Source organism: Balaenoptera borealis (genome assembly GCF_965194805.1).
Source record: "Balaenoptera borealis genome assembly, chromosome: 6".
Classification (NCBI taxonomy): domain Eukaryota; kingdom Metazoa; phylum Chordata; class Mammalia; order Artiodactyla; family Balaenopteridae; genus Balaenoptera; species Balaenoptera borealis.
The window spans coordinates 37,384,622-37,403,938 of NC_138863.1; the positions used below are offsets into that span (position 1 = coordinate 37,384,622).

The window sequence follows — 19,317 nt, forward strand, 5'->3', positions numbered from 1 at the left end:
ATCGAGGAGTACTTGTAAAAATTGTGTGTAAGGAAACCTTTTCAGTAAGCAATGCAGAATTTTTAGGTGAGCCTTGACATATCCTACTATTTCAGTGATTATGTCTTACCAATGTGGTTGTTACTAATTCATCCAGTTGTAAGCAATGGAAATTGCCTCTAATAAACTTAAGAAAAAGGGCATTTTTAGGAGATTGAAAATCAATAGGAAGACTGGAGAACAAAGAAGGAACTAAGAACTTCAGATCCCAGATCCAAGATACAAGAAATAAAGGAAGAGCCTTAGAGAAGAGGTTCTTCTCAGAGAGGCACCACTAGATACACAACCTCCAAAAAAGCCTGGTCTCTTTGTGCCTCAGCTAAAAATTCACATTCCAAGGAGGTCATTTGTTTAACACTTGGGGAAAGAGCACATGATTAACAGGTCCACTAAACGCAATGGGGGAGAGAAGAGAAATAGAAGTTTGGAAAAGTTCACTATTCTTGTTTAAGTTCCTAGTGCTCAAGCTGAAATACTAGTAGCTGGTACATGAGCTAAAATAATAGAAGATTGATTCTGTTTCAAAAGATCTGTCTGAGAATGATTTGTACAGCATTTGCTAGGCCCCATCTAGCAATCAGTTCCTGTCACTAAACCAAACACACAAACAAACCTCAGAAAACAGTGACTGGGCTTCAGTCAGAAGTTAACAAAGAAACTAACAATTATACCTCAATTTTAAATAATTAATTAGTTGATTTTTTAATTTAAATTTAAATTAAGAAAAACCAAAAGCCTTTTATTCCAATGGTCATCCTCACCCTGGCAAAAGTAATAGCATATATATACAATAATAGTATACGTATAGATATAATGTCAAGTTTCATGCACTGTGACTTAGATATTTTTGTGTGTATTATCTCATTTCATTTTTATAAAACCTGGGGTGTGGGTATTATTATCACCCTCAGAGAGACTACATAACTTGGCCAAAGCCTCACAGCTATCAGGCGTCTGCACCCAGAGCCTGTGCCCTCACCCCTGTACTAGGCTGCCTGGACTCAGTCACATGGATTGAGTCTTTCAGGAGGCAGGAGGACAGGGTAGTGGTTAGAACAATGGGCATAATATAGCATCTCAGTTCTGCCATCTACTAGCTAAAGGTAAGAAACTAAAACCTTCCTGAGCCTCAGTTTCCTCATCTGTGAGATGGAGAGGGTCATATCAGGGTCAGCATGAGTTGCTGCAATGTCACACAGTTGTTGCGAAGAGGAAAGGAGGAAACATACATAAACTACTTAGTCATGGGTGCTTGTCACATGTGAAGTGTTGAATAATCAATGGTTGCTATTAGTCACATGTCTGTCTCCCCTAGTAGACTAGTTCTGGAGGCCCAGGTATTACTTTTTTGATATTTGTGTCTGTAGCTCCTTTCTCAGCGATCAGCACATTAACGAGCCCACATAAAAATACGCTGAACAGAAAGCGTCTGTATCAGGGCTCACACTGCCATGTTGTACTCAGGTATTATAAAACAAGCTCGTCTTTATATTAACACTATAGTTCCTGCCTCTTAAGCAAATGACACCTATTTTCCCCCACCCCACCTCCTGCCCCCAGACTGTTAACTCACGAGGTCAGGGTCTGTATCGCTTTTTTTCTTCATGGGTTCCCAATGCATAGCAGAGAGCCCAGTACATAGTAGGAGCTTAACAAATATTTGTGGACTGAATTTTTAATAAACATTTGTGATATGTATTACAGTTCACCTAGCACTTGCACGTAAACATGTGCAGTATCTCTCTGTAGAGCAGGCTCTGGAGCCAACTGCCTGGGTTCAAACTCCAGCTCCACCATTTACTAGCTGAGTGACCTTGGGTAATATACATAAGTTTTCAGTGCCTTGGTTTTCTCACTTTTAAAATGAGAATAATAACAGTATTGAGTTAATGAAAGTATTAAAATGTTAATTCATATAAACCTTGTAAAACAGCGCCTGGCGCATCAGTGTTCTTTAGATGTCAGTAATTATTAATTTTGTTTGTAGCTGTTTTTCTCCATCACACTGCTAAGAATAAATTATTCCAACTGCCTAAATCATTTGTCCATTCATGTAACAAAATATGAAAAGTGGCATCTTTACTTCGAAGTCTTAAAGTTAATTTTCAGCAGAGCAAATCATAATCTCAAAAAACTGACTTCCAAAATTTTTGCAAAAATAAATGTATTTATAGAGACTCTTCCTAAAATCAAGTAGTCCTAAATGGCTCCAGATATTCTGTAGATTAAAGCTTTTCCAAGTCACTTGTGTTGGATCCTTCTCCAGCAACATTTTGTGTTATTCTTTCCACAAACCAGAACAGCCATATTGACTTGACTAGAAGTATGAGTAAACCACACACGCACAAACACCAGGTAATAGAATTAGGTCGTGCTGTCTTCTGCCTCCACCACAAAACTCATTGTCCTATTATGGCAAAACGTGTGTTAATCCCAGTATGCATCTCCCGTCACTTAGAGCACGAATTAATTAGGTCAAGCATTAATTAAAAATTCAAGTCACCGTATTTAACCACTGACGCTTCTCTACACATTGGAGAGATGAGGAGAAAAATAAAGACAAAGGGGCACGCGAGTACTTCATTTACCTTCAGTACTGTAATGTTCCAAGCAAAGCTCTCAGTTGCTTTGTTGAGTTTTCTTCCTTTCAAGCCTTCTTTTGCCCCCAGATTATGAAGTTCCTCATGGAACTCCATCCCTTTAAAAAGAGAACATAAGCCAATTCTTTGTATAAATTTCAGAAAAATAGGCATTTTATTGTGAAAATATTATCAGTAAGAATGTAATTTCCCATTTCTGTCCTTCTCATAATTTCTAAATCCCAAAATTGAATTCTCCTTCTCATTCTGTTCATCACCACCAAATGGCTATCCTTAAAGGAAAACTAAAAATAATCAGTACATTAGATTAAATTAGATTTTAAAGAGCAAGGGGCCATAGACAAAGACGTGAAGTTAAGAAGCAAATTCTTCTAACAGGTGGCATCCATCTTGTTTGTTCTCTGCCTGGTTTTTATATAAAATGGTGTAATGTGTGAATGGCTACCATATGTGAAGGATGCACATATCTTACTTTGCCTTATGAACCATCCATATGGCTTGACAGTAGGCCTGGAGCCCACATAGATAACAATGGTAATTAGTAAATGTTGAGTAAAAATAAAAAGTCTTTTTAAAATAACATTCCTGGAAACACCCAAATGTGTCAGATTTGGGAATGGCCTTAAAGTTATTTTTAGCTAAACCATTCCCCCAAGCTTGAATACTATAAAAAACATCACCATCATCTGTCTCTCCAGCCTTTGTCTTAGCACCTCAGAGATGGGAATCACACTTTCTTCTGGAAAGCTCATTCCATCTTTGGAAAGCTGTGACTGATATCAAACCAGTCTCTCTCCCTGAAACTTCTACTCCTTGGTGCTAGCTAGCCTCAGAACAACAAGGTCTAATCTCTGTTCTACAGTACAGCCCTTTAAATATTTGAAGAAAGATGTTGGATAAAGTCTACTAGAGTTTTCCCTTCTCCAGATTAAACATTCTAACATGTTTCAGCTTATTATAATTTCTCTTTAAGGATGACATCCAGGAACATCGTTCTCAAAATGGGATTGAAGTTGCCCACATGACGTAGGGTTTTACCAACACCTTCCTAGTTCTAGTGACTAGGCTTGTATTAATGCAGCCTAAAACCACATTAACTTTCCTGGTGCTAACATCACAAGCCCAGTACATAGTAAGAGCATGGCTGCAGAGCCCAGACCTACACTCTGGCTCTACCACTGACTAGCTACATGAGCATGAGCGAATCCCTGAAACTCTCTGCCATTAAGTCTCCTCAATGGTGCAATGGTGATAACAAGAGTATTGACCTCATGGAATTGTGTGACAATTAAATGAGTCAATACATACAAAACTCTCAAAGTAGTGCATGGTACACAGGAGAATAATATAAGTATTTCATATTGTTATTATTTTTGTGCTTCCTGTCAACGGAAACATTTAAGCCTCCAGATCAGTAGCAAAGAGCACCATTTTCAAAGTTTGGTCTGGATTCAAAGGTCACCTCTACCACGTGTTGATATGGGATTTGGGGTAATTCACTCAATCTCTCAGAATCTCAGATGCCTCATCTCTAGATTGGATATAATGATGACTACATTGCAGAGTTGTTATGAGGACTAAATAACATAGCGTGTGTGCTTAGTGTATCATATGCATATATATCAAGCAACTGTCAGTGTCATCTTCCTTATTGCAATCACTAATGCGTGTGTGTGGATCAGGGAGAACATGGATCCAAGAGAGATAAAAGTACTGGGGTGTGGATGAAGTGAAAATAAATAAACACAGCAATGTGCCATCAGAGACACATGGCCCATCCCATCCTTAAAGAAGGAACAAAGCTAAAATGAGGACTAGTAAATGAGGCAAAAGCCTAGAAGGTTAACAAGATTATGGTTCAAACTGTAAAAATAAAGCTTCTTAAGGGGCAATGTGAAACCACAGTTTCCATATCAGTAATAAAAGGCTTTGACAGGTTCCCAAATCACAAAAGTAAATTCAGAAACCCTCACCTCTCTAGACATCTTCAGATGCCCCCTCCATATACACACAGACCACCTACCTACTATCACATAGATCTCTTCTGTACTAAACAAAGGCTTCAGTGTAACTCAAAGTATAGTTAAACTTTTAAAGTCTGCCAAAAATCATCATTATGGTTTCTAAACGAAATGGGGGCAAGGGGGTAGGTTACCTGCTTTCTGACACTGCACGATCTTTTCCTGGACTGTGTCTGCCATTTCTATGAGAAACCGGCTCTCTTGGATCATCTGTCACAAAATAAGCATTAAAAAGGTGGTTGTCAGAAATCCTTAAACTGGCACTTTGGAAAGACAACATAAAGACCCACATGAAACTGCCAGTAATGGGGCGCCCTGGCCATAACCACAAGAGATGGGAGAGGGAAGGATGATCTCTGCTCCAAGCCCCATCCACTCTAACACCAGCTAGAGTCACCTACCTTATGGTTGCTCCACTTATGTAATATGCCTGGCACACCATGGGTGCCAAATCAATAACTGTTGAATAACTGCATACACACTCTTTAAGTCCCAGATCACATTCATGAACACCTCTTATGTTATCCCCTCACCCCAAAGTTACTGCAACATCAAGGCAAGTGGTACTGGAACAACAGCAATGAGATATCAGAACAGGGAATCACCTAGTGATGAGGTAAAGAACTACAGGACATATCGGTGAAGTCGGCAAATTGGATTTAAGTGGCGCAAAGATTTTGGAGTCCTGGTCCTTCGTCGAGAAGGGCTCCAGCTCCATTGGCAAGAATGAACTGTGGGTCATATTCACCAGCAATTCCACAGAGCTTGTAGGCAACAATACTGAAATGGTGTCCCTGCCCTCCACATTTGGGTAGAAAGAAAAAAGACCAAGAAGTAATTAATATACTGAGTGAAGTAGGGAAAATAGGACAGCTGTTGGAGAGATGAAGAAAAGAGAAATCTGTATGTGAAGGGGGAAGATGAGAGTAGGTAAAGAAGTTGTGATCAGAAAGACAAGGGATTGGGGCCCTTCTGAAGAAGTGACTAAAGAAAGGCACCAATAGGCAAACACTTCCTGTATTTCCAGCCACTCTTCTACTCCTAATAAATGTTGTCCCTTTTAATCTGCTACTCCATGTTTTATCTGTCTGGTTCAATAATCTGAAGAGAGTTCAAGGCAGAATCCAAAGTGGACATAAAAAGTCTTGAGTAAGACATTCTTCATAATTAAATGCTGTTGTACAAGATTGTAGTTTTATACAATCACTTTCAAATATAAAGTTTATGACTACAAATCTTCAAATGGAAAAGAACATTTGAATCATGAATTTTTAGTGCCTAACAACTCTATAGAAGTAAAATCAAATCATTCATTCATTTAACAAATATCTACTCAGCAGGCACTGTGTGTAAGCACTGTAGTAACTACAAGGGGTATGATACATGGATGAGCAAAAACAGACACATTTCTATCTCCATGGAGTTCATAGTCTAGTAGGGAAGTCTACTCAAATGATTAAATGACACATGATAATTAATTCAACCAAACTTCAATTACTGATATTTTCTGCCTAAAATGATAGTTTGAAGTGACTTATTTGGAGGGCTAAAGTGACTATTAAAACCATAAAACTAGACACCCCAGAAGGTCTAAGCTGCATCAAACTTTTTAACTGCATTAACTCTTTCAACTCCCAAGAGGAAGTGGAATGTTTCTGAATAACAGTTTCTCAAATGGTTACATGTAGCCTGAGTTACTGCAGCTTCCAAGTGAATGCAACTTAAAGGCAAAGAAAGATTTAATATGAAGGGAATCTGATTTAGTCTTTTCTAAGCTTAGCATCTACCCATGCAGTATCAATTAAGTTTTTATAATACTTTCAAAGTTATCAGATGTTCCAATTGGTCAGATAACATACAAAATGTTTTCATAAAATTCAAGCAAGGGAAACATTCATAAAGAACAAACACATTCTGTAACTTTACCATGAGCAAAATAGCCAATATACTGCACAATTTTAGAATCATTTTATTTTTAAGGCTAAAAGAATCTTAGCTATCAGGACCACACCCTTAATTTTGTGAAAAAGGAAACTACTTAATAAGAGTTAAAATCCTTGGAACTAATGGAAAATTAGTTCCATTAAAGATGGAACTAATTAGTGATCAAACTGGAATTAAAATCCCGGTTTCCTGGCATCCATTTATTTTCATGAAAAAATAGCACCCTCTGATTTTGTCTAGCCTGGCCATGCCTTCACACATTCAGTCTTTTGAGCCTGAAATGTAGCTTTCCAAAGTCACCTGACCCAGCCCATCAATAATAACATGAGGCCATGACCGTAATCAATCTACTTCAACCAGGTTCAAATATGTCCTTTTTAAGAAAAACTCCAAAAAGGGATAGCATTGGTAATTTCCTCTGATAATACCTTGACTGACATTCATTTCTCTTGGTTTTGCTCTCAGTGGAGAACATATGATACCATTATCAGATTAAAAAAGAAAAGAAAAGAAACTCTATTGATTTGTGGCCACCTTTTTTTTTTGCAGTATTTTACTAAATATCTCCTCAGTGTTGAGTACAAAAGGAATATATTTCCTACATCCAAAAATGCCACAGCCTTTTTGTGAGAACCTGAGAAGGAAGTGTCCTCTTCGCCAAGGCTAACTCTTCTACCTCGACTTCCAATCTCACCTTTCCCTCTTCCCTTCAGGAACCCATTCCTAATGAGACCTTCTTTATTCATCTACAATTTCTACCTCTCCCCTGGTTTTTCCCTTTTCCATACAACATCTCCTACCTTAAAGTCAGCAAACAAAAACAATAACAAAATACTCTTTTGGACTTCAGTGGTTGTCCTCATCAATGCTTCCTTAAAAAACTAGCCCATGCTCATTGCTTTGACTCTTGCGGGACTCCACTGAGACCCCCAAAGTTTGGCCTCATCACAGACTACCCCCTGGCCAATTCTCAGTTCTCATTCTTGCCAGCTCAGCAGTTGACCCCACTTTATATCCCCAGATTCATCTATCCATTTTCATATCTATCCATCGATATCACCTTTTCCTTATCTTATTTTGTGATACTTATTTCTTCTAGTATTAATTACCCACACATGTACACAACAGATCACTTCTCAAACTTATCATGGTCTTTTTTGAAATATAATCTTTCTTTTTGTCTCTAGTCTTTTTTCCTAGGTTCTCCATTCTTCTATAACTTTACATGTTCTTTTTTTTTTAAATGTGTATTTACTTATTTATTTTCTTATTAGTCATCCATTTTACACACATCAGTGTATACATGTCAATCCCAATCTCCCAGTTCATCCCACCACCACCCCCACAGCACGCCGCTTTCCCCCCTTTGTGTCCATACGTTTGTTCTCTACTTCTGTGTCTCAATTTCTGCTCTGCAAACCGGTTCATCTGTACCATTTTCTAGGTTCCACGTATATGCGTTCATATACGATATTTGTTTTTTTCTTTCTGACTTACTTCACTCTGTATGACAGTCTCTAGATGCAACCACGTCTCTACAAATGACCCAATTTCATTCCTTTTAATGTCTGAGTAATATTCCATTGTATATATGTACCACATCTTCTTTATCCATTCGTCTGTCAATGGGCATTTAGGTTGCTTCCATGACCTGGCTATTGTAAATAGTGCTGCAATGAACATTGGGGTGCATGTGTCTTTTTGAATTATGGTTTTCTCAGGGTATGTGCCCAGTAGTGGGATTGCTGAGTCATATGGTAATTCTATTTTTAGTTCTTTAAGGAACCTCCATACTGTTCTCCATCGTGGCTGTATCAATTTATATTCCCATCAACAGTGCAAGAGGGTTCCCTTTTCTCCACACCCTCTCCAGCATTTGTTGCTTCTAGATTTTCTGATGATGCCCATTCTAACTGGTGTGAGGTGATACCTCATTGTAGTTTTGATTTTCATTTCTCTAATGATTAGTGATGTTGAGCAGCTTTTCATGTGCTTCTTGGCCATCTGTATGTCTTCTTTGGAGAAATGTCTATTTAGGTCTTCTGCCCATTTTTGGATTGGGTTGTTTGTTGTTTTAATATTGAGCTGCATGAGCTGTTTATGTATTTTGGAGATTAATCCTTTGTCTGGTGATTCATTTGCAAATGTTTTCTCCCATTCTGAGGGTTGTCTTTTCGTTTTGTTTATGGTTTCCTTTGCTGTGCTAAAGCTTTTAAGTTTCATTAGGTCCCATTTGTTTATTTTTGTTTTTATTTCCTTTAGGAAGTGGATCAGAAAAGATCTTGCTGTGATTTATGTCAAAGAGTGTTCTTCCAATGTTTTCCTCTAAGAGTTTTATAGTGTCCGGTCTTACATTTAGGTCTCGAATCCATTTTGAGCTTATTTTTGTGTATGGTGTTAGGGAGTGTTCTAATTTCATTCTTTTACATGTAGCTGTCCAGTTCTCCCAGCACCACTTATTCAAAAGACTTTTTCTCCATTGTATATCCTTGTCTCCTTTGTCATAGATTAGTTGACCATAGGTGCATGGGTTTATCTCTGGGCTTTCTATCCTGTTCCATTGATCTATATTTCTGTTTTTGTGCCAGTACCATATTGCCTTGATTACTGTAGCTTTGTAATATAGCCAGAAGTCAGGGAGCCTGATTCCTCCAGCTCCGTTTTTTTCCCTCAAGACTGCTTTGGCTATTCGGGGTCTTTTGTGTCTCCATACAAATTTTAAGATTTTTTGTTCTAGTTCGGTAAAAAATGTCATTGGTAATTTGATAGGGATTGCACTGAATCTGTAGATTGCTTTGGGTAGTAGAGTCATTTTCACAATATTGATTCTTCCAATCCAAGAACATGGTATATCTCTCCATCTGTTGGTATCATCTTTAATTTTTTTCATCAGTGTCTTATAGTTTTCTGCATACAGGTCTTTTGTCTACCTAGGAAGATTTATTCCTAGGTATTTTATTCTTTTTGTTGCAGTGGTAAATGGGAGTGTTTCCTTAATTTCTCTTTCAGATTTTTCATCATTAGTGTATAGGAATGCAAGAGATTTCTGTGCTTTAATTTTGTATCCTGCTACGCTACCAAATTCATTGATTAGCTCTAGTAGTTTTCTGGTACATCTTTAGGATTCTCTATGTTTAGTATCATGTCATCTGCAAACAGTGACAGTTTTATTTCTTCTTTTCCAATTTGTATTCCTTTTATTTCTTTTTCTTCTCTGATTGCTGTGGCTAGGACTTCCAAAACTATGTTGAATAAGAGTGGTGAGAGTGGACATCCTTGTCTTGTTCCTGATCTTAGAGGAAATGTTTTCAGTTTTTCACCATTCAGAATGATGTTTGCTGTGGGTTTGTCATATATGGCCTTTATTATGTTGAAGTAGTTTCCCTCTACACCCACGTTCTGGACAGTTTTTATCATAAATATGTGTTGAATGTTGTCAAAAGCTTTTTCTGCATCTATTGAGATGATCATATGGTTTTTCTTCTTCAATTTGTTAATATGGTGTATCGCATTGATTGATTTGTGTATATTGAAGAATCCTTGCATCACTAGGATAAATCCCACTTGATCATGGTGTATGATCCTTTTAATGTGTTGTTGGATTCTGTTTGCTAGTATTTTGTTGAGGATTTTTGCATCTATATTCATCAGTGATATTGGTCTGTAATTTTCTTTTTTTTTTTTTTTTGTAGTATCTTTGTCTGGTTTTGGTATCAGGGTGATGGTGGCCTCATAGAATGAGTTTGGGAGTTTTCCTTCCTGTGCAATTTTCTGGAAGAGTTTGAGAAGGATGGGTGTTAGCTCTTCTCTAAATGTTTGCTAGAATTCACCTGTGAAGCCATCTGGTCCTGGACTTTTGTTTGTTGGAAGATTTTTAATCACAGTTTCAATTTCATGACTTGTGATTGGTCTGTTCATATTTTCTGTTTCTTCCTGGTCCAGTCTTGGAAGGTTATACCTTTCTAAGAATTTGTCCATTTCTTCCAGGTTGTCCATTTTATTGGAATAGAGCTGCTTGTAGTAGTCTCTTACGACACTTTGTATTTCTGTTGTGTCTGTTGTAACTTCTCCTTTTTCATTTCTAATTTTATTGATTTGAGTCCTCTCCTTCTTTTTCTGGTTGAGTCTGGCTAATGGTTTATCAATTTTGTTTATCTTCTCAAAGAACCAGCTTTTAGTATTATTTATCTTTGTTATTGTTTTCTTTATTTCTATTTCATTTATTTCTGATCTGATCTTTATGATTTCTTTCCTTCTGCTAACTTTGGGTTTTGTTTGTTCTTCTTTCTCTAGTTCCTTTAGGTGTAACGTTAGATTGTTTATTTGAGATATTTCTTGTTTCTTGAGGTAGGACTGTATAGCTATAAACGTCCCTCTTAGAACTGCTTTTGCTGCACCCCATAGGTTTTGGATAGTCGTGTTTTCATTGTCATTTGTCTCTAGGTATTTTTTGATTTCTTCAGTGATCTCTTGGTTATTTAGTAACGTATTGTTTAGCCTCCATGTGTTTGTGTTTTTTACGTTTTTTTTTTCCCGGTAATTGATTTCTAATCTCATAGCATTGTGGTCAGAAAAGATGATTGACATGATTTCATTTTTCTTAAATTTACTGAGCCTTGATTTGTGACCCAAGATGTGATCTATTCTGGAGAATGTTCCTTGAACACTTGAGAAGAAAATGTAATCTGCTGTTTTTGGATGAAATGTCCTATAAATATCAATTAAATCTATTTGGTCTATTGTGTCATTTAAAGCTTGTGTTTCCTTATTAATTTTCTGTTTGGATGATCTGTCCATTGGTGTAAGTGAGGTGTTAAAGTCTCCCACTATTATTGTGTTATTGTCGATTTCCTCTTTTAGAGCTGTCAGCAGTTGCCTTATGTATTGTGGTGTTCCTATGTTGGGTGCAAATATATTTATAATTGTTATATCTTCTTCTTGGATTGATCCCTTGATCATTATATAGTGTCCTTCCTTGTCTCTTGTAACATTCTTTAGTTTAACATCTATTTTATCTGATATGAGCATTGTTACTCCAGCTTTCTTTTGATTTCCATTTGCATGGAATATCTTTTTCCATCCCCTCACTTTCAGTCTGTATGTGTCCCTAGGTCTGAAGTGGGTCTCTTGTAGACAGCATATATATGGGTCTTGTTTTTGTACCCATTCAGCAAGCCTGTGTCTTTTTGTTGGAGCATTTAATCCATTCACATTTAAGGTAATTATTGATATGTATGTTCCTATGACCATTTTCTTAATTGTTTTGGGTTTGTTTTTGTAGGTCTTTTTCTTCTCTTGTGTTTCCCACTTAGAGAAGTTCCTTTAGCATTTGTTGTAGAGCTGGTTTGGTGGTGCTGAATTCTCTTAGCTTTTGCTTGTCTGTAAAACTTTTGATTTCTCCATCGAATCTGAATGACATCCTTGCCGGGTAGAGTAATCTTGGTTGTAGGTTCTTCCCTTTCATCACTTTAAATATATCATGCCACTCCCTCTGGCTTGTAGAGTTTCTGCTGAGAAATCAGCTGTTAACCTTATGGGAGTTCCCTTGTATGTTATTTGTCATTTTTCCCTTGCTGCTTTCAATAATTTTTGTTTGCCTTTAATTTTTGCCAATTTGATTACTATGTGTCTCGGAGTGTTTCTCCTTGGGTTTATCGTGTATGGGACTCTCTGTGCTTCCTGGACTTGGGTGGCTATTTCCTTTCCCATGTTAGGGACGTTTTCGACTATAATCTCTTCAAGTATTTTCTCGGGTCCTTTCTCTCTCTCTTCTCCTTCTGGGACCCCTATAATGCAAATGTTGTTGCATTTAATATTGTTCCAGAGGTCTCTTAGGCTGTCTTCATTTCTTTTCATTCTTTTTTCTTTATTTTGTTCTGCAGCAGTGAATTCCACCATCCTGTCTTCCAGGTCACTTATCCGTTCTTCTGCCTCAGTTATTCTGCTATTGATTTCTTCTAGTGTATTTTTCATTTCAGTTATTGTATTGTTCATCTCTGTTTGTTTATTCTTTAATTCTTCTAGATCTTTGTTAAACATTTCTTGCATCTTCTCGATCTTTGCGTCCATTTTTTTTTTACGAGGTTCTGGATCATCTTCACTGTCATCATTCTGAATTCTTTTTCTGGAAGGTTTCCTATCTCCATTTCATTTTGTTGTTTTCCTGGGGTTTTATCTTGTTCCTTCATCTGGTATATAGCCCTCTGCCTTTTCATCTTGTCTATCTTTCTGTGAATGTGGTTTTTGTTCCACAGCCTGCAGGACTGTAGTTCTTCTTGCTTCTGCTGTCTGACCTCTGGTGGATGAGGCTATCCACCTTACATGTTCTTAATTCCCTTTCAAATTGAGTAGTGAAAACTAAACATACAGCTTTTAAGAGGATTATACCTATGGAAAATGTAATACTCAAGTATCAGAAAATAAATTTTAAAACTTTATTACTTATTTGAGGCAAACTAAATTCAGAACTAAAACATACAACAAACACTATGATTCAAGTTCTCTTCAAAATCTTCCAAGTAAATATTTGTTAACCCCATAGTGTAAGAAGTTTGTTTTTCCCATTGTCTAATAGATCACTTCATAAAGAGATAGTCAAGTGTGATTTAACCTTCAACATAGAAGATTATCCCCGAGGATAACTTTAAAACCTTTAGTAACAAAAGTTATAACTTTAAAACACCTCATAATTAATATTCTCAGAACTTAAAATCATTGCTCATGTAAACTTTTGTCATAAGAGCATTTGATCCTCTTCTCTATGGTAACAGTTTCCATTGTATTTAGAAGAATAATTTTATTCTATTTACTGTAGTCAACTTTCAATTCTTAGTAGTTATAGAGAAAACAAATTAGATGGATGGCTGAAATGTACCAACAATTCCAAACCACATTTAAATCAACAACTTCAATCTTTCTCCCCAGCTAAGTAATTTATCTAAGTTGTTAGGAAGGAAAAATGGTTGATTTGAGTTTCATCTCCTTCCTAGATCTCTACAGATCCTGACGGAAATGAAATACAAAGTGCTAAAGCCAAGGAGAGAAGGTGAGAAGCATATCTTCAGATAATCCCCCAGCTGGGTAGTCAGTAGACAGCCAGCCAAGGCTGGATTGACTCAGTCGATAGAATCTGGCAGCAGCCTGATTTACATATCTGATGTCTCAGCCTGAGCTCCCAGTTGCCTTTGCTGTTATAGTAATACAAAGAGCTTTTCTTTGGTTCTGTCACATGAATATCTCCTAATGCATCTTATTTCCTAGCCACGGCTTTGAATCTAAAAGAATAGAGGACTTACCCAGATAAAGGTTGGCATTACTTTAAGCATTAGATATGTCCTGAACTGGGGAGTGTAAAGTTCTCAGTTAAGATCAAAATCATTTATTTAAAACAAAACCTTTACTGAAGGGAACAGTAATGCTTTTACTCAAAGGTAGATTAAATTGTCTCGCCTGTGTGAAAAAAAACTGTCTTCCCAGCTCAATAGGGAGTTTGACTAATTGCCTAGGATCATTGTAGAGTCAATGTAACTATTTAATGGTACTGAAAAGATGAGATTTCATTAAATCATGACTCAGAAACCTTCCATAGATGCCAATTTTATCCTGAATTACATCTAAGTTCTTAGAACCACAGAACTTTACATGTAGAAGTAACCTTAACAACCATCTGTCATGGACAACCCCATTTTACAAATGAAAAAACTCAGCCCCATTGACTTACCTTAAGCCACATGGCTAGTTAGTGGAAAGTTTAGACTAGAACTCAGGCATTCTTGAGGTGCAGACATTATAAACTGTTCTGTGATGCTAATATTATATTAGAGTGTAGAATTCCTATTTCAAGTGCAAGTTGGTATTAACATTTTATACATTAGAATTGACCAAGTAGAGCAACATGAAACATTTTTGCCATGACTGCTTCCCCCTCCAAGTCTAACTTGCAACACACACGAACCAGTATAGATATTCTTCCTATGAAACCTAGTAAGCAATGTACTTACTTGTGTCCACTGTTTTTTCAGGAAGGAGTTATCAAATTTGGAAAGGCAATCATTTAAGAATATGTAAGTCAAGAAAAAGTCAATCTGCTCTAGATGTATTAAGAAGACTGAAATAATTAATCTATCTCTATCTTCCTTCTAATCAAAATGCTGGGTTTTAGTTTTTAGTTCTATAGTGGCTCATCTGTTCAAATTGTTTAAAATAAAACTTGAATTTTATTAAACTTGGTACATTTTAATATCTGATTGTTGTTACAAATATATTTGCTAAGTAGAATGAAGATAATTTCCCTTAATTTTTAATTTACTTAAACATTTTAAATCAGATGGTTAAAAAGCACTCTTGATAGATGGGCATCTTTTGGTTTTAAGCAAAGTCAATCCTATAAGACTGCTAATTTTTGGTGAAACAGGAACAAATATAAGGTTAGAACATTTGCAAGCTTACTGGAAATCCACTACCTTTGGTGTATGTGATGAAGTAAGTATTCTCTGTCCTGGAACCAGCTCTGAATCACTTTTCCTAGCCTGATTTATAATAGAGCAGGACAGGGGAACTCACACAGGGCAGGCCAAAGGACCTCTGTCTCCACATCAGTAATAGGATCTACTGCATGAACAGCTTTCTGCATAAAAGGATCATTTTACCTTTTCTTTTCTCCAGTTGTTCTGTTTCCAAAATATAGTTGTCAGCTATATCTTGAGTAATCATTAGAAATGTTTGTTTTTATCCCACTATGATTAAAATTTAGTTCATTCATAAAATTACCAGGTTACTAAACTTCATGAACTTTCTCCAGAATTTTCAGGCCAATTTGACGATCTCACACTGACTTAAACTAAAACTGTTTCAAGAACTTGAATAGTCAGGAATTCAAAGCAAACTTTGAGGATGCGTGCACAATATTCCACAAAGGAGGCCCCCTGAGATACTTACTTATTGATGCATCTGTGATATCCTGTGTCCTTGGGACCCTGGTACCAAGTGGAAATGCTGCCAACTCTCAAGATGCTGACATTTCCCCCAATATACAGAAAATGTATCACAAGACATTGCCACACCCAAGACTAAAAGAAGTTTCAATGCACTAAGTGCACAACACCTTGTTTTTAAATAACCAGCTCTGGTTGAGCACATGCCAGTGGGCTGTTCTTTTTTTTCCAGGTTCCATTACTACACAACCCAATGTACTTTTTAAAATGCAAACTAATATAAAGTTTCACACAAACTTCATATGGAGAGAGAGTGCCTTTGACTTAATTTCAATCTAAATTTATTCCAATAAGTAAAACTACATTGGGGGACTGTTGACAACTTTTTCCCATCCTGAGAGAAGAGACTGTATTTAATCCAGCCATTATGTTTGGCTTAATTGTGATACCGGCCAGTGTATTGATTCCATTGCAAGAGTGATAAAAGATACTGATTAGCTCTTTTTGCTAGATTCCTAGTCATGCTAACATAATCAACAGTTCTCCAAATCACAACAGAGGAAAAGCTTAAATAACCCTTGACTCATGTTCTCTAGGTTGCTTTGATTTTATGTTCAGAAAATCTGTCGCTCATATCATAGCAAAGTTTTAACTTTTATGTTAATGTTAAATAATTCAGCACAGCAGTCAACTTCAGAGAATGCTTTGGGTGTATTTTTTACAGTTGCAATCCCCTGTAACTATTCCACCTCTGATTGCTATGTTTAAAACACTAACTACCCAAAAGTGTTCACATTAATTTAAAACACTTAAGAGGACCAAAATATGTTAGGCAATACTTCTTGACTCCGCATGAAAAATTAGACAGGTGAGAACAACAGAAAAGTAAAAATTCAGGTATCTAAAGAAAAAATATACAAAGTTTAGACAACATTTTTCTTTCAAAACTATTTGCAAATAAAATTCTGCTGAGCACTGGGTGAGACGGGGTGAAAGTCAGGGAGGGGGTATAGTATATTACAAGTCACTGTGAAAAGTCCACCATAAGGACTCAAGGTCCTTAGGCTCCAGCTCAGGACATAAAACATCATCTGGTTCACTGTCTGAACACTGTGTGACTCTGTCCTTCCCCTTTTTAAGTGTAAATCTCGCCTTCCTATCAGCATTTCCCATTCCTCAAGGACAGAAATTTTGCTTCATACCATTTCTTTCCTCCAGCAACTTGCATAGTAGTGACATGTGTGCAAAATGTGTTTGTTGAATTGACTAATCAAAAGCCTAAAGACATACACAAAATGATACATCAAAAGAGAAACTTGTGTTACAAGCGGCAAATATACATGCTCCCATCTCATTTTACTTACATTTCTCTTGGTTGAAAGAGCTGTCATGCTTTGCACTATGGCTATTTGTGCTGATACCTATCTCTGTTTATTCATCTCTGTATCGCACACAATCTACTAAAATTCTTTATAGTTGGTATGAGTTGAATGCCGTGAATAAAGTCAATAAATTAATTTTTTCTTAAAGTCAGTTTTGCAAGAGGTTAGGACAAAGGGCTGGGCTTAGGTTGATGGAGAGGGAATTAAGGCTAGGAAGTCATTTGAGGTGGTACAGAATAGAAATACAAAGGATGGAGAATGAAAAGTATGTGGCAAATAAATCAGCTTGACTGAAGGAGAAGGTTCAAATAAAAGGAAATGGGAGTTGAGGGTGGCAAAACAGGCAGCATGGTGGGTGAAGGCTTTGCAAGGCTAGTTAAAAATCAAAAATAGAATCTGAGGATGATTATTCCCATTGTTGAATTAGAGAAAGGTAGAGACTAGATGGAGGACTAGTCAGCCTATTGAAAAATTCAGGTGGGAGGAGAAGAGAGCCTGTTGAGAACCTTGGCTGTGTCAATGTAAGGAAATGGATACACATGAGAAATACGGTGACGAAAGAAGCAGTAGCTCTCATTGATATTGAATTGTAAATAAAAAGACCTTATAGGATAGCCAAGACATATATATATATGTACACATACACACAATGGAATATTACCCAGCCATAGAAAAGAATGAAATAATGCCATTTGCAGCAACATGGATGGACCTAGAGATTATCATACTAAGCAAAGTAAGTCAGAAAGAGAAAGACAAATACCATATGATATCACCTATATGTGGAATCTAAAACATGACACAAATGAACCTATCTACGAAACAAAACCAGACTCACAGATATAGAGAACAGACTTGTGGTTGCTAAGGGGGAGAGGAGCTAGGGGTGGGAAGGATTGGGAGTTTGGGATTAGCAGAGGCAAACTATTTATATATAGGATGGATAAATAACAAGGTCCTACTATATAGCATGGGAAACTATATTCAATATCCTGTGACAAACCATAATGGAAAAGAATATATATGTATGTGTGTATATGTATCTATGTATGTATATATAACTGAGTCACTTTGCTGTACAGCAGAAATTAACACAACATTGCAAATCAACTATACTTCAATAATTTTTTTTTTAAAAAAGAAGACCTCGAGACTTCCCCGGCAGTCCAGTGGTTAAGACTCTGCCTTCCAATGCAGGAGGCGTGAGTTCAATCCCTGGTCAGGGAACTAAGATCCCACATGCCGTGGGGTGCGGCCAAAAACTTGAAAAAGGACCTCATTGGAGTTAATATATAGAGAGAGAAAGAACATTTGAAAATCACTTGGAGGAATTGAGGACCATTGGCTTGGTGTTATCTTCTGCAGGGATCAGAAAAGGAAAAATGAATACCTAGGGAACTAAAACATGAACCCAGTTTTTGACCTATTAAATTTCTATTGTTTGTCCTTGAGACACCTAGGTGATGTCCTGTAATCAAATGTAGAAGTGTGATTAAAGTAAAATTTTAGGGCTGAGGCTAGAGATGGGTTTTGAAAATAATGTACAATGTCCATGCATTAAAAGCACCACTGTAGAAGGAAAAAAGTCTAACCTAGCCAAAGAAATTTTGATAGTGTTCTACTGAAATTGCAATGTATTTCCCAATGTAATCACCCACTGTTACAACCTTGTGTTCAATGATGAGGAACATAAGCGGATCACCAATGATCCACTTGTAAGCCAGATTTGGACCTTACCAGGTCGCCTGCCCTGACTGTAAGCTACTGGAGCACAGGGGCTGCTGTACCTCCCACTGCATGAACACAGATGGCTGCCCAGGGGAGAAACTCAGTAAATGTTTGTAAAATTAAACATCTCCGTTCCTGGCTCTAGCACTAAGCAATTCTTTCAGTAACTAACTTTTATTTTTAACAACCCCAAAGTTAATCCTAAACAAAAAAAGAAAACCTTACCTTTTATTTGCAAAACATAATTATACTACTTTAACAGCCGTAAAAGACTTAGCAGTGATGCTATGACCTACATTACCTACATTAGTGGATATTTTCTTAGAGAACGTGAAAAATCTAGAGTGGGGAAGTGATGCTTGCTCTTTCAGAGACCAGATCTCCACCCCCGCCCCACTCCCCCCCACCTCCCCCCGCAAATCGCAGGGCAATAAAGGGACAAGTCACTTAGAAATGGCATTCTGATTTTAAATTAAGGTTTGGGGAGTTTCTGAAAAACTCTGATGACCACAGAGCCACCAAAATGGCACTGCGGCAAGGAGTCTACCACCACAGCTCTCCTCTGTGTGTCTTTAGCCTGGGAAGGAGACATCAATTCCATCTTCAGTGTTTAGACCCTGTTCTACTTGCTTGAGTTATTGATTAATAATGTTCCCAGTTTGCTTTAGTG

The 19,317-nt window shown here is 37.1% G+C and overlaps 1 protein-coding gene across 5 annotated transcripts in view; it reads right to left on the reverse strand.

Annotated features, from left to right (window-relative positions):
* PLCL1 (phospholipase C like 1 (inactive)) overlaps positions 1-19,317 on the reverse strand; it is a 388,297-nt gene that overhangs the window by 45,127 nt on the left and 323,853 nt on the right. For all 5 annotated transcript variants that reach the window (XM_082397316.1, XM_082397315.1, XM_082397314.1 and 2 more), the window contains 2 exons: positions 4,795-4,870; positions 2,628-2,737 (listed from right to left, as the gene is read on the reverse strand). In XM_082397316.1, coding sequence (XP_082253442.1) covers positions 2,628-2,737; positions 4,795-4,870 — 186 coding nt within the window. The remainder of the gene's footprint in view (positions 1-2,627; positions 2,738-4,794; positions 4,871-19,317) is intronic.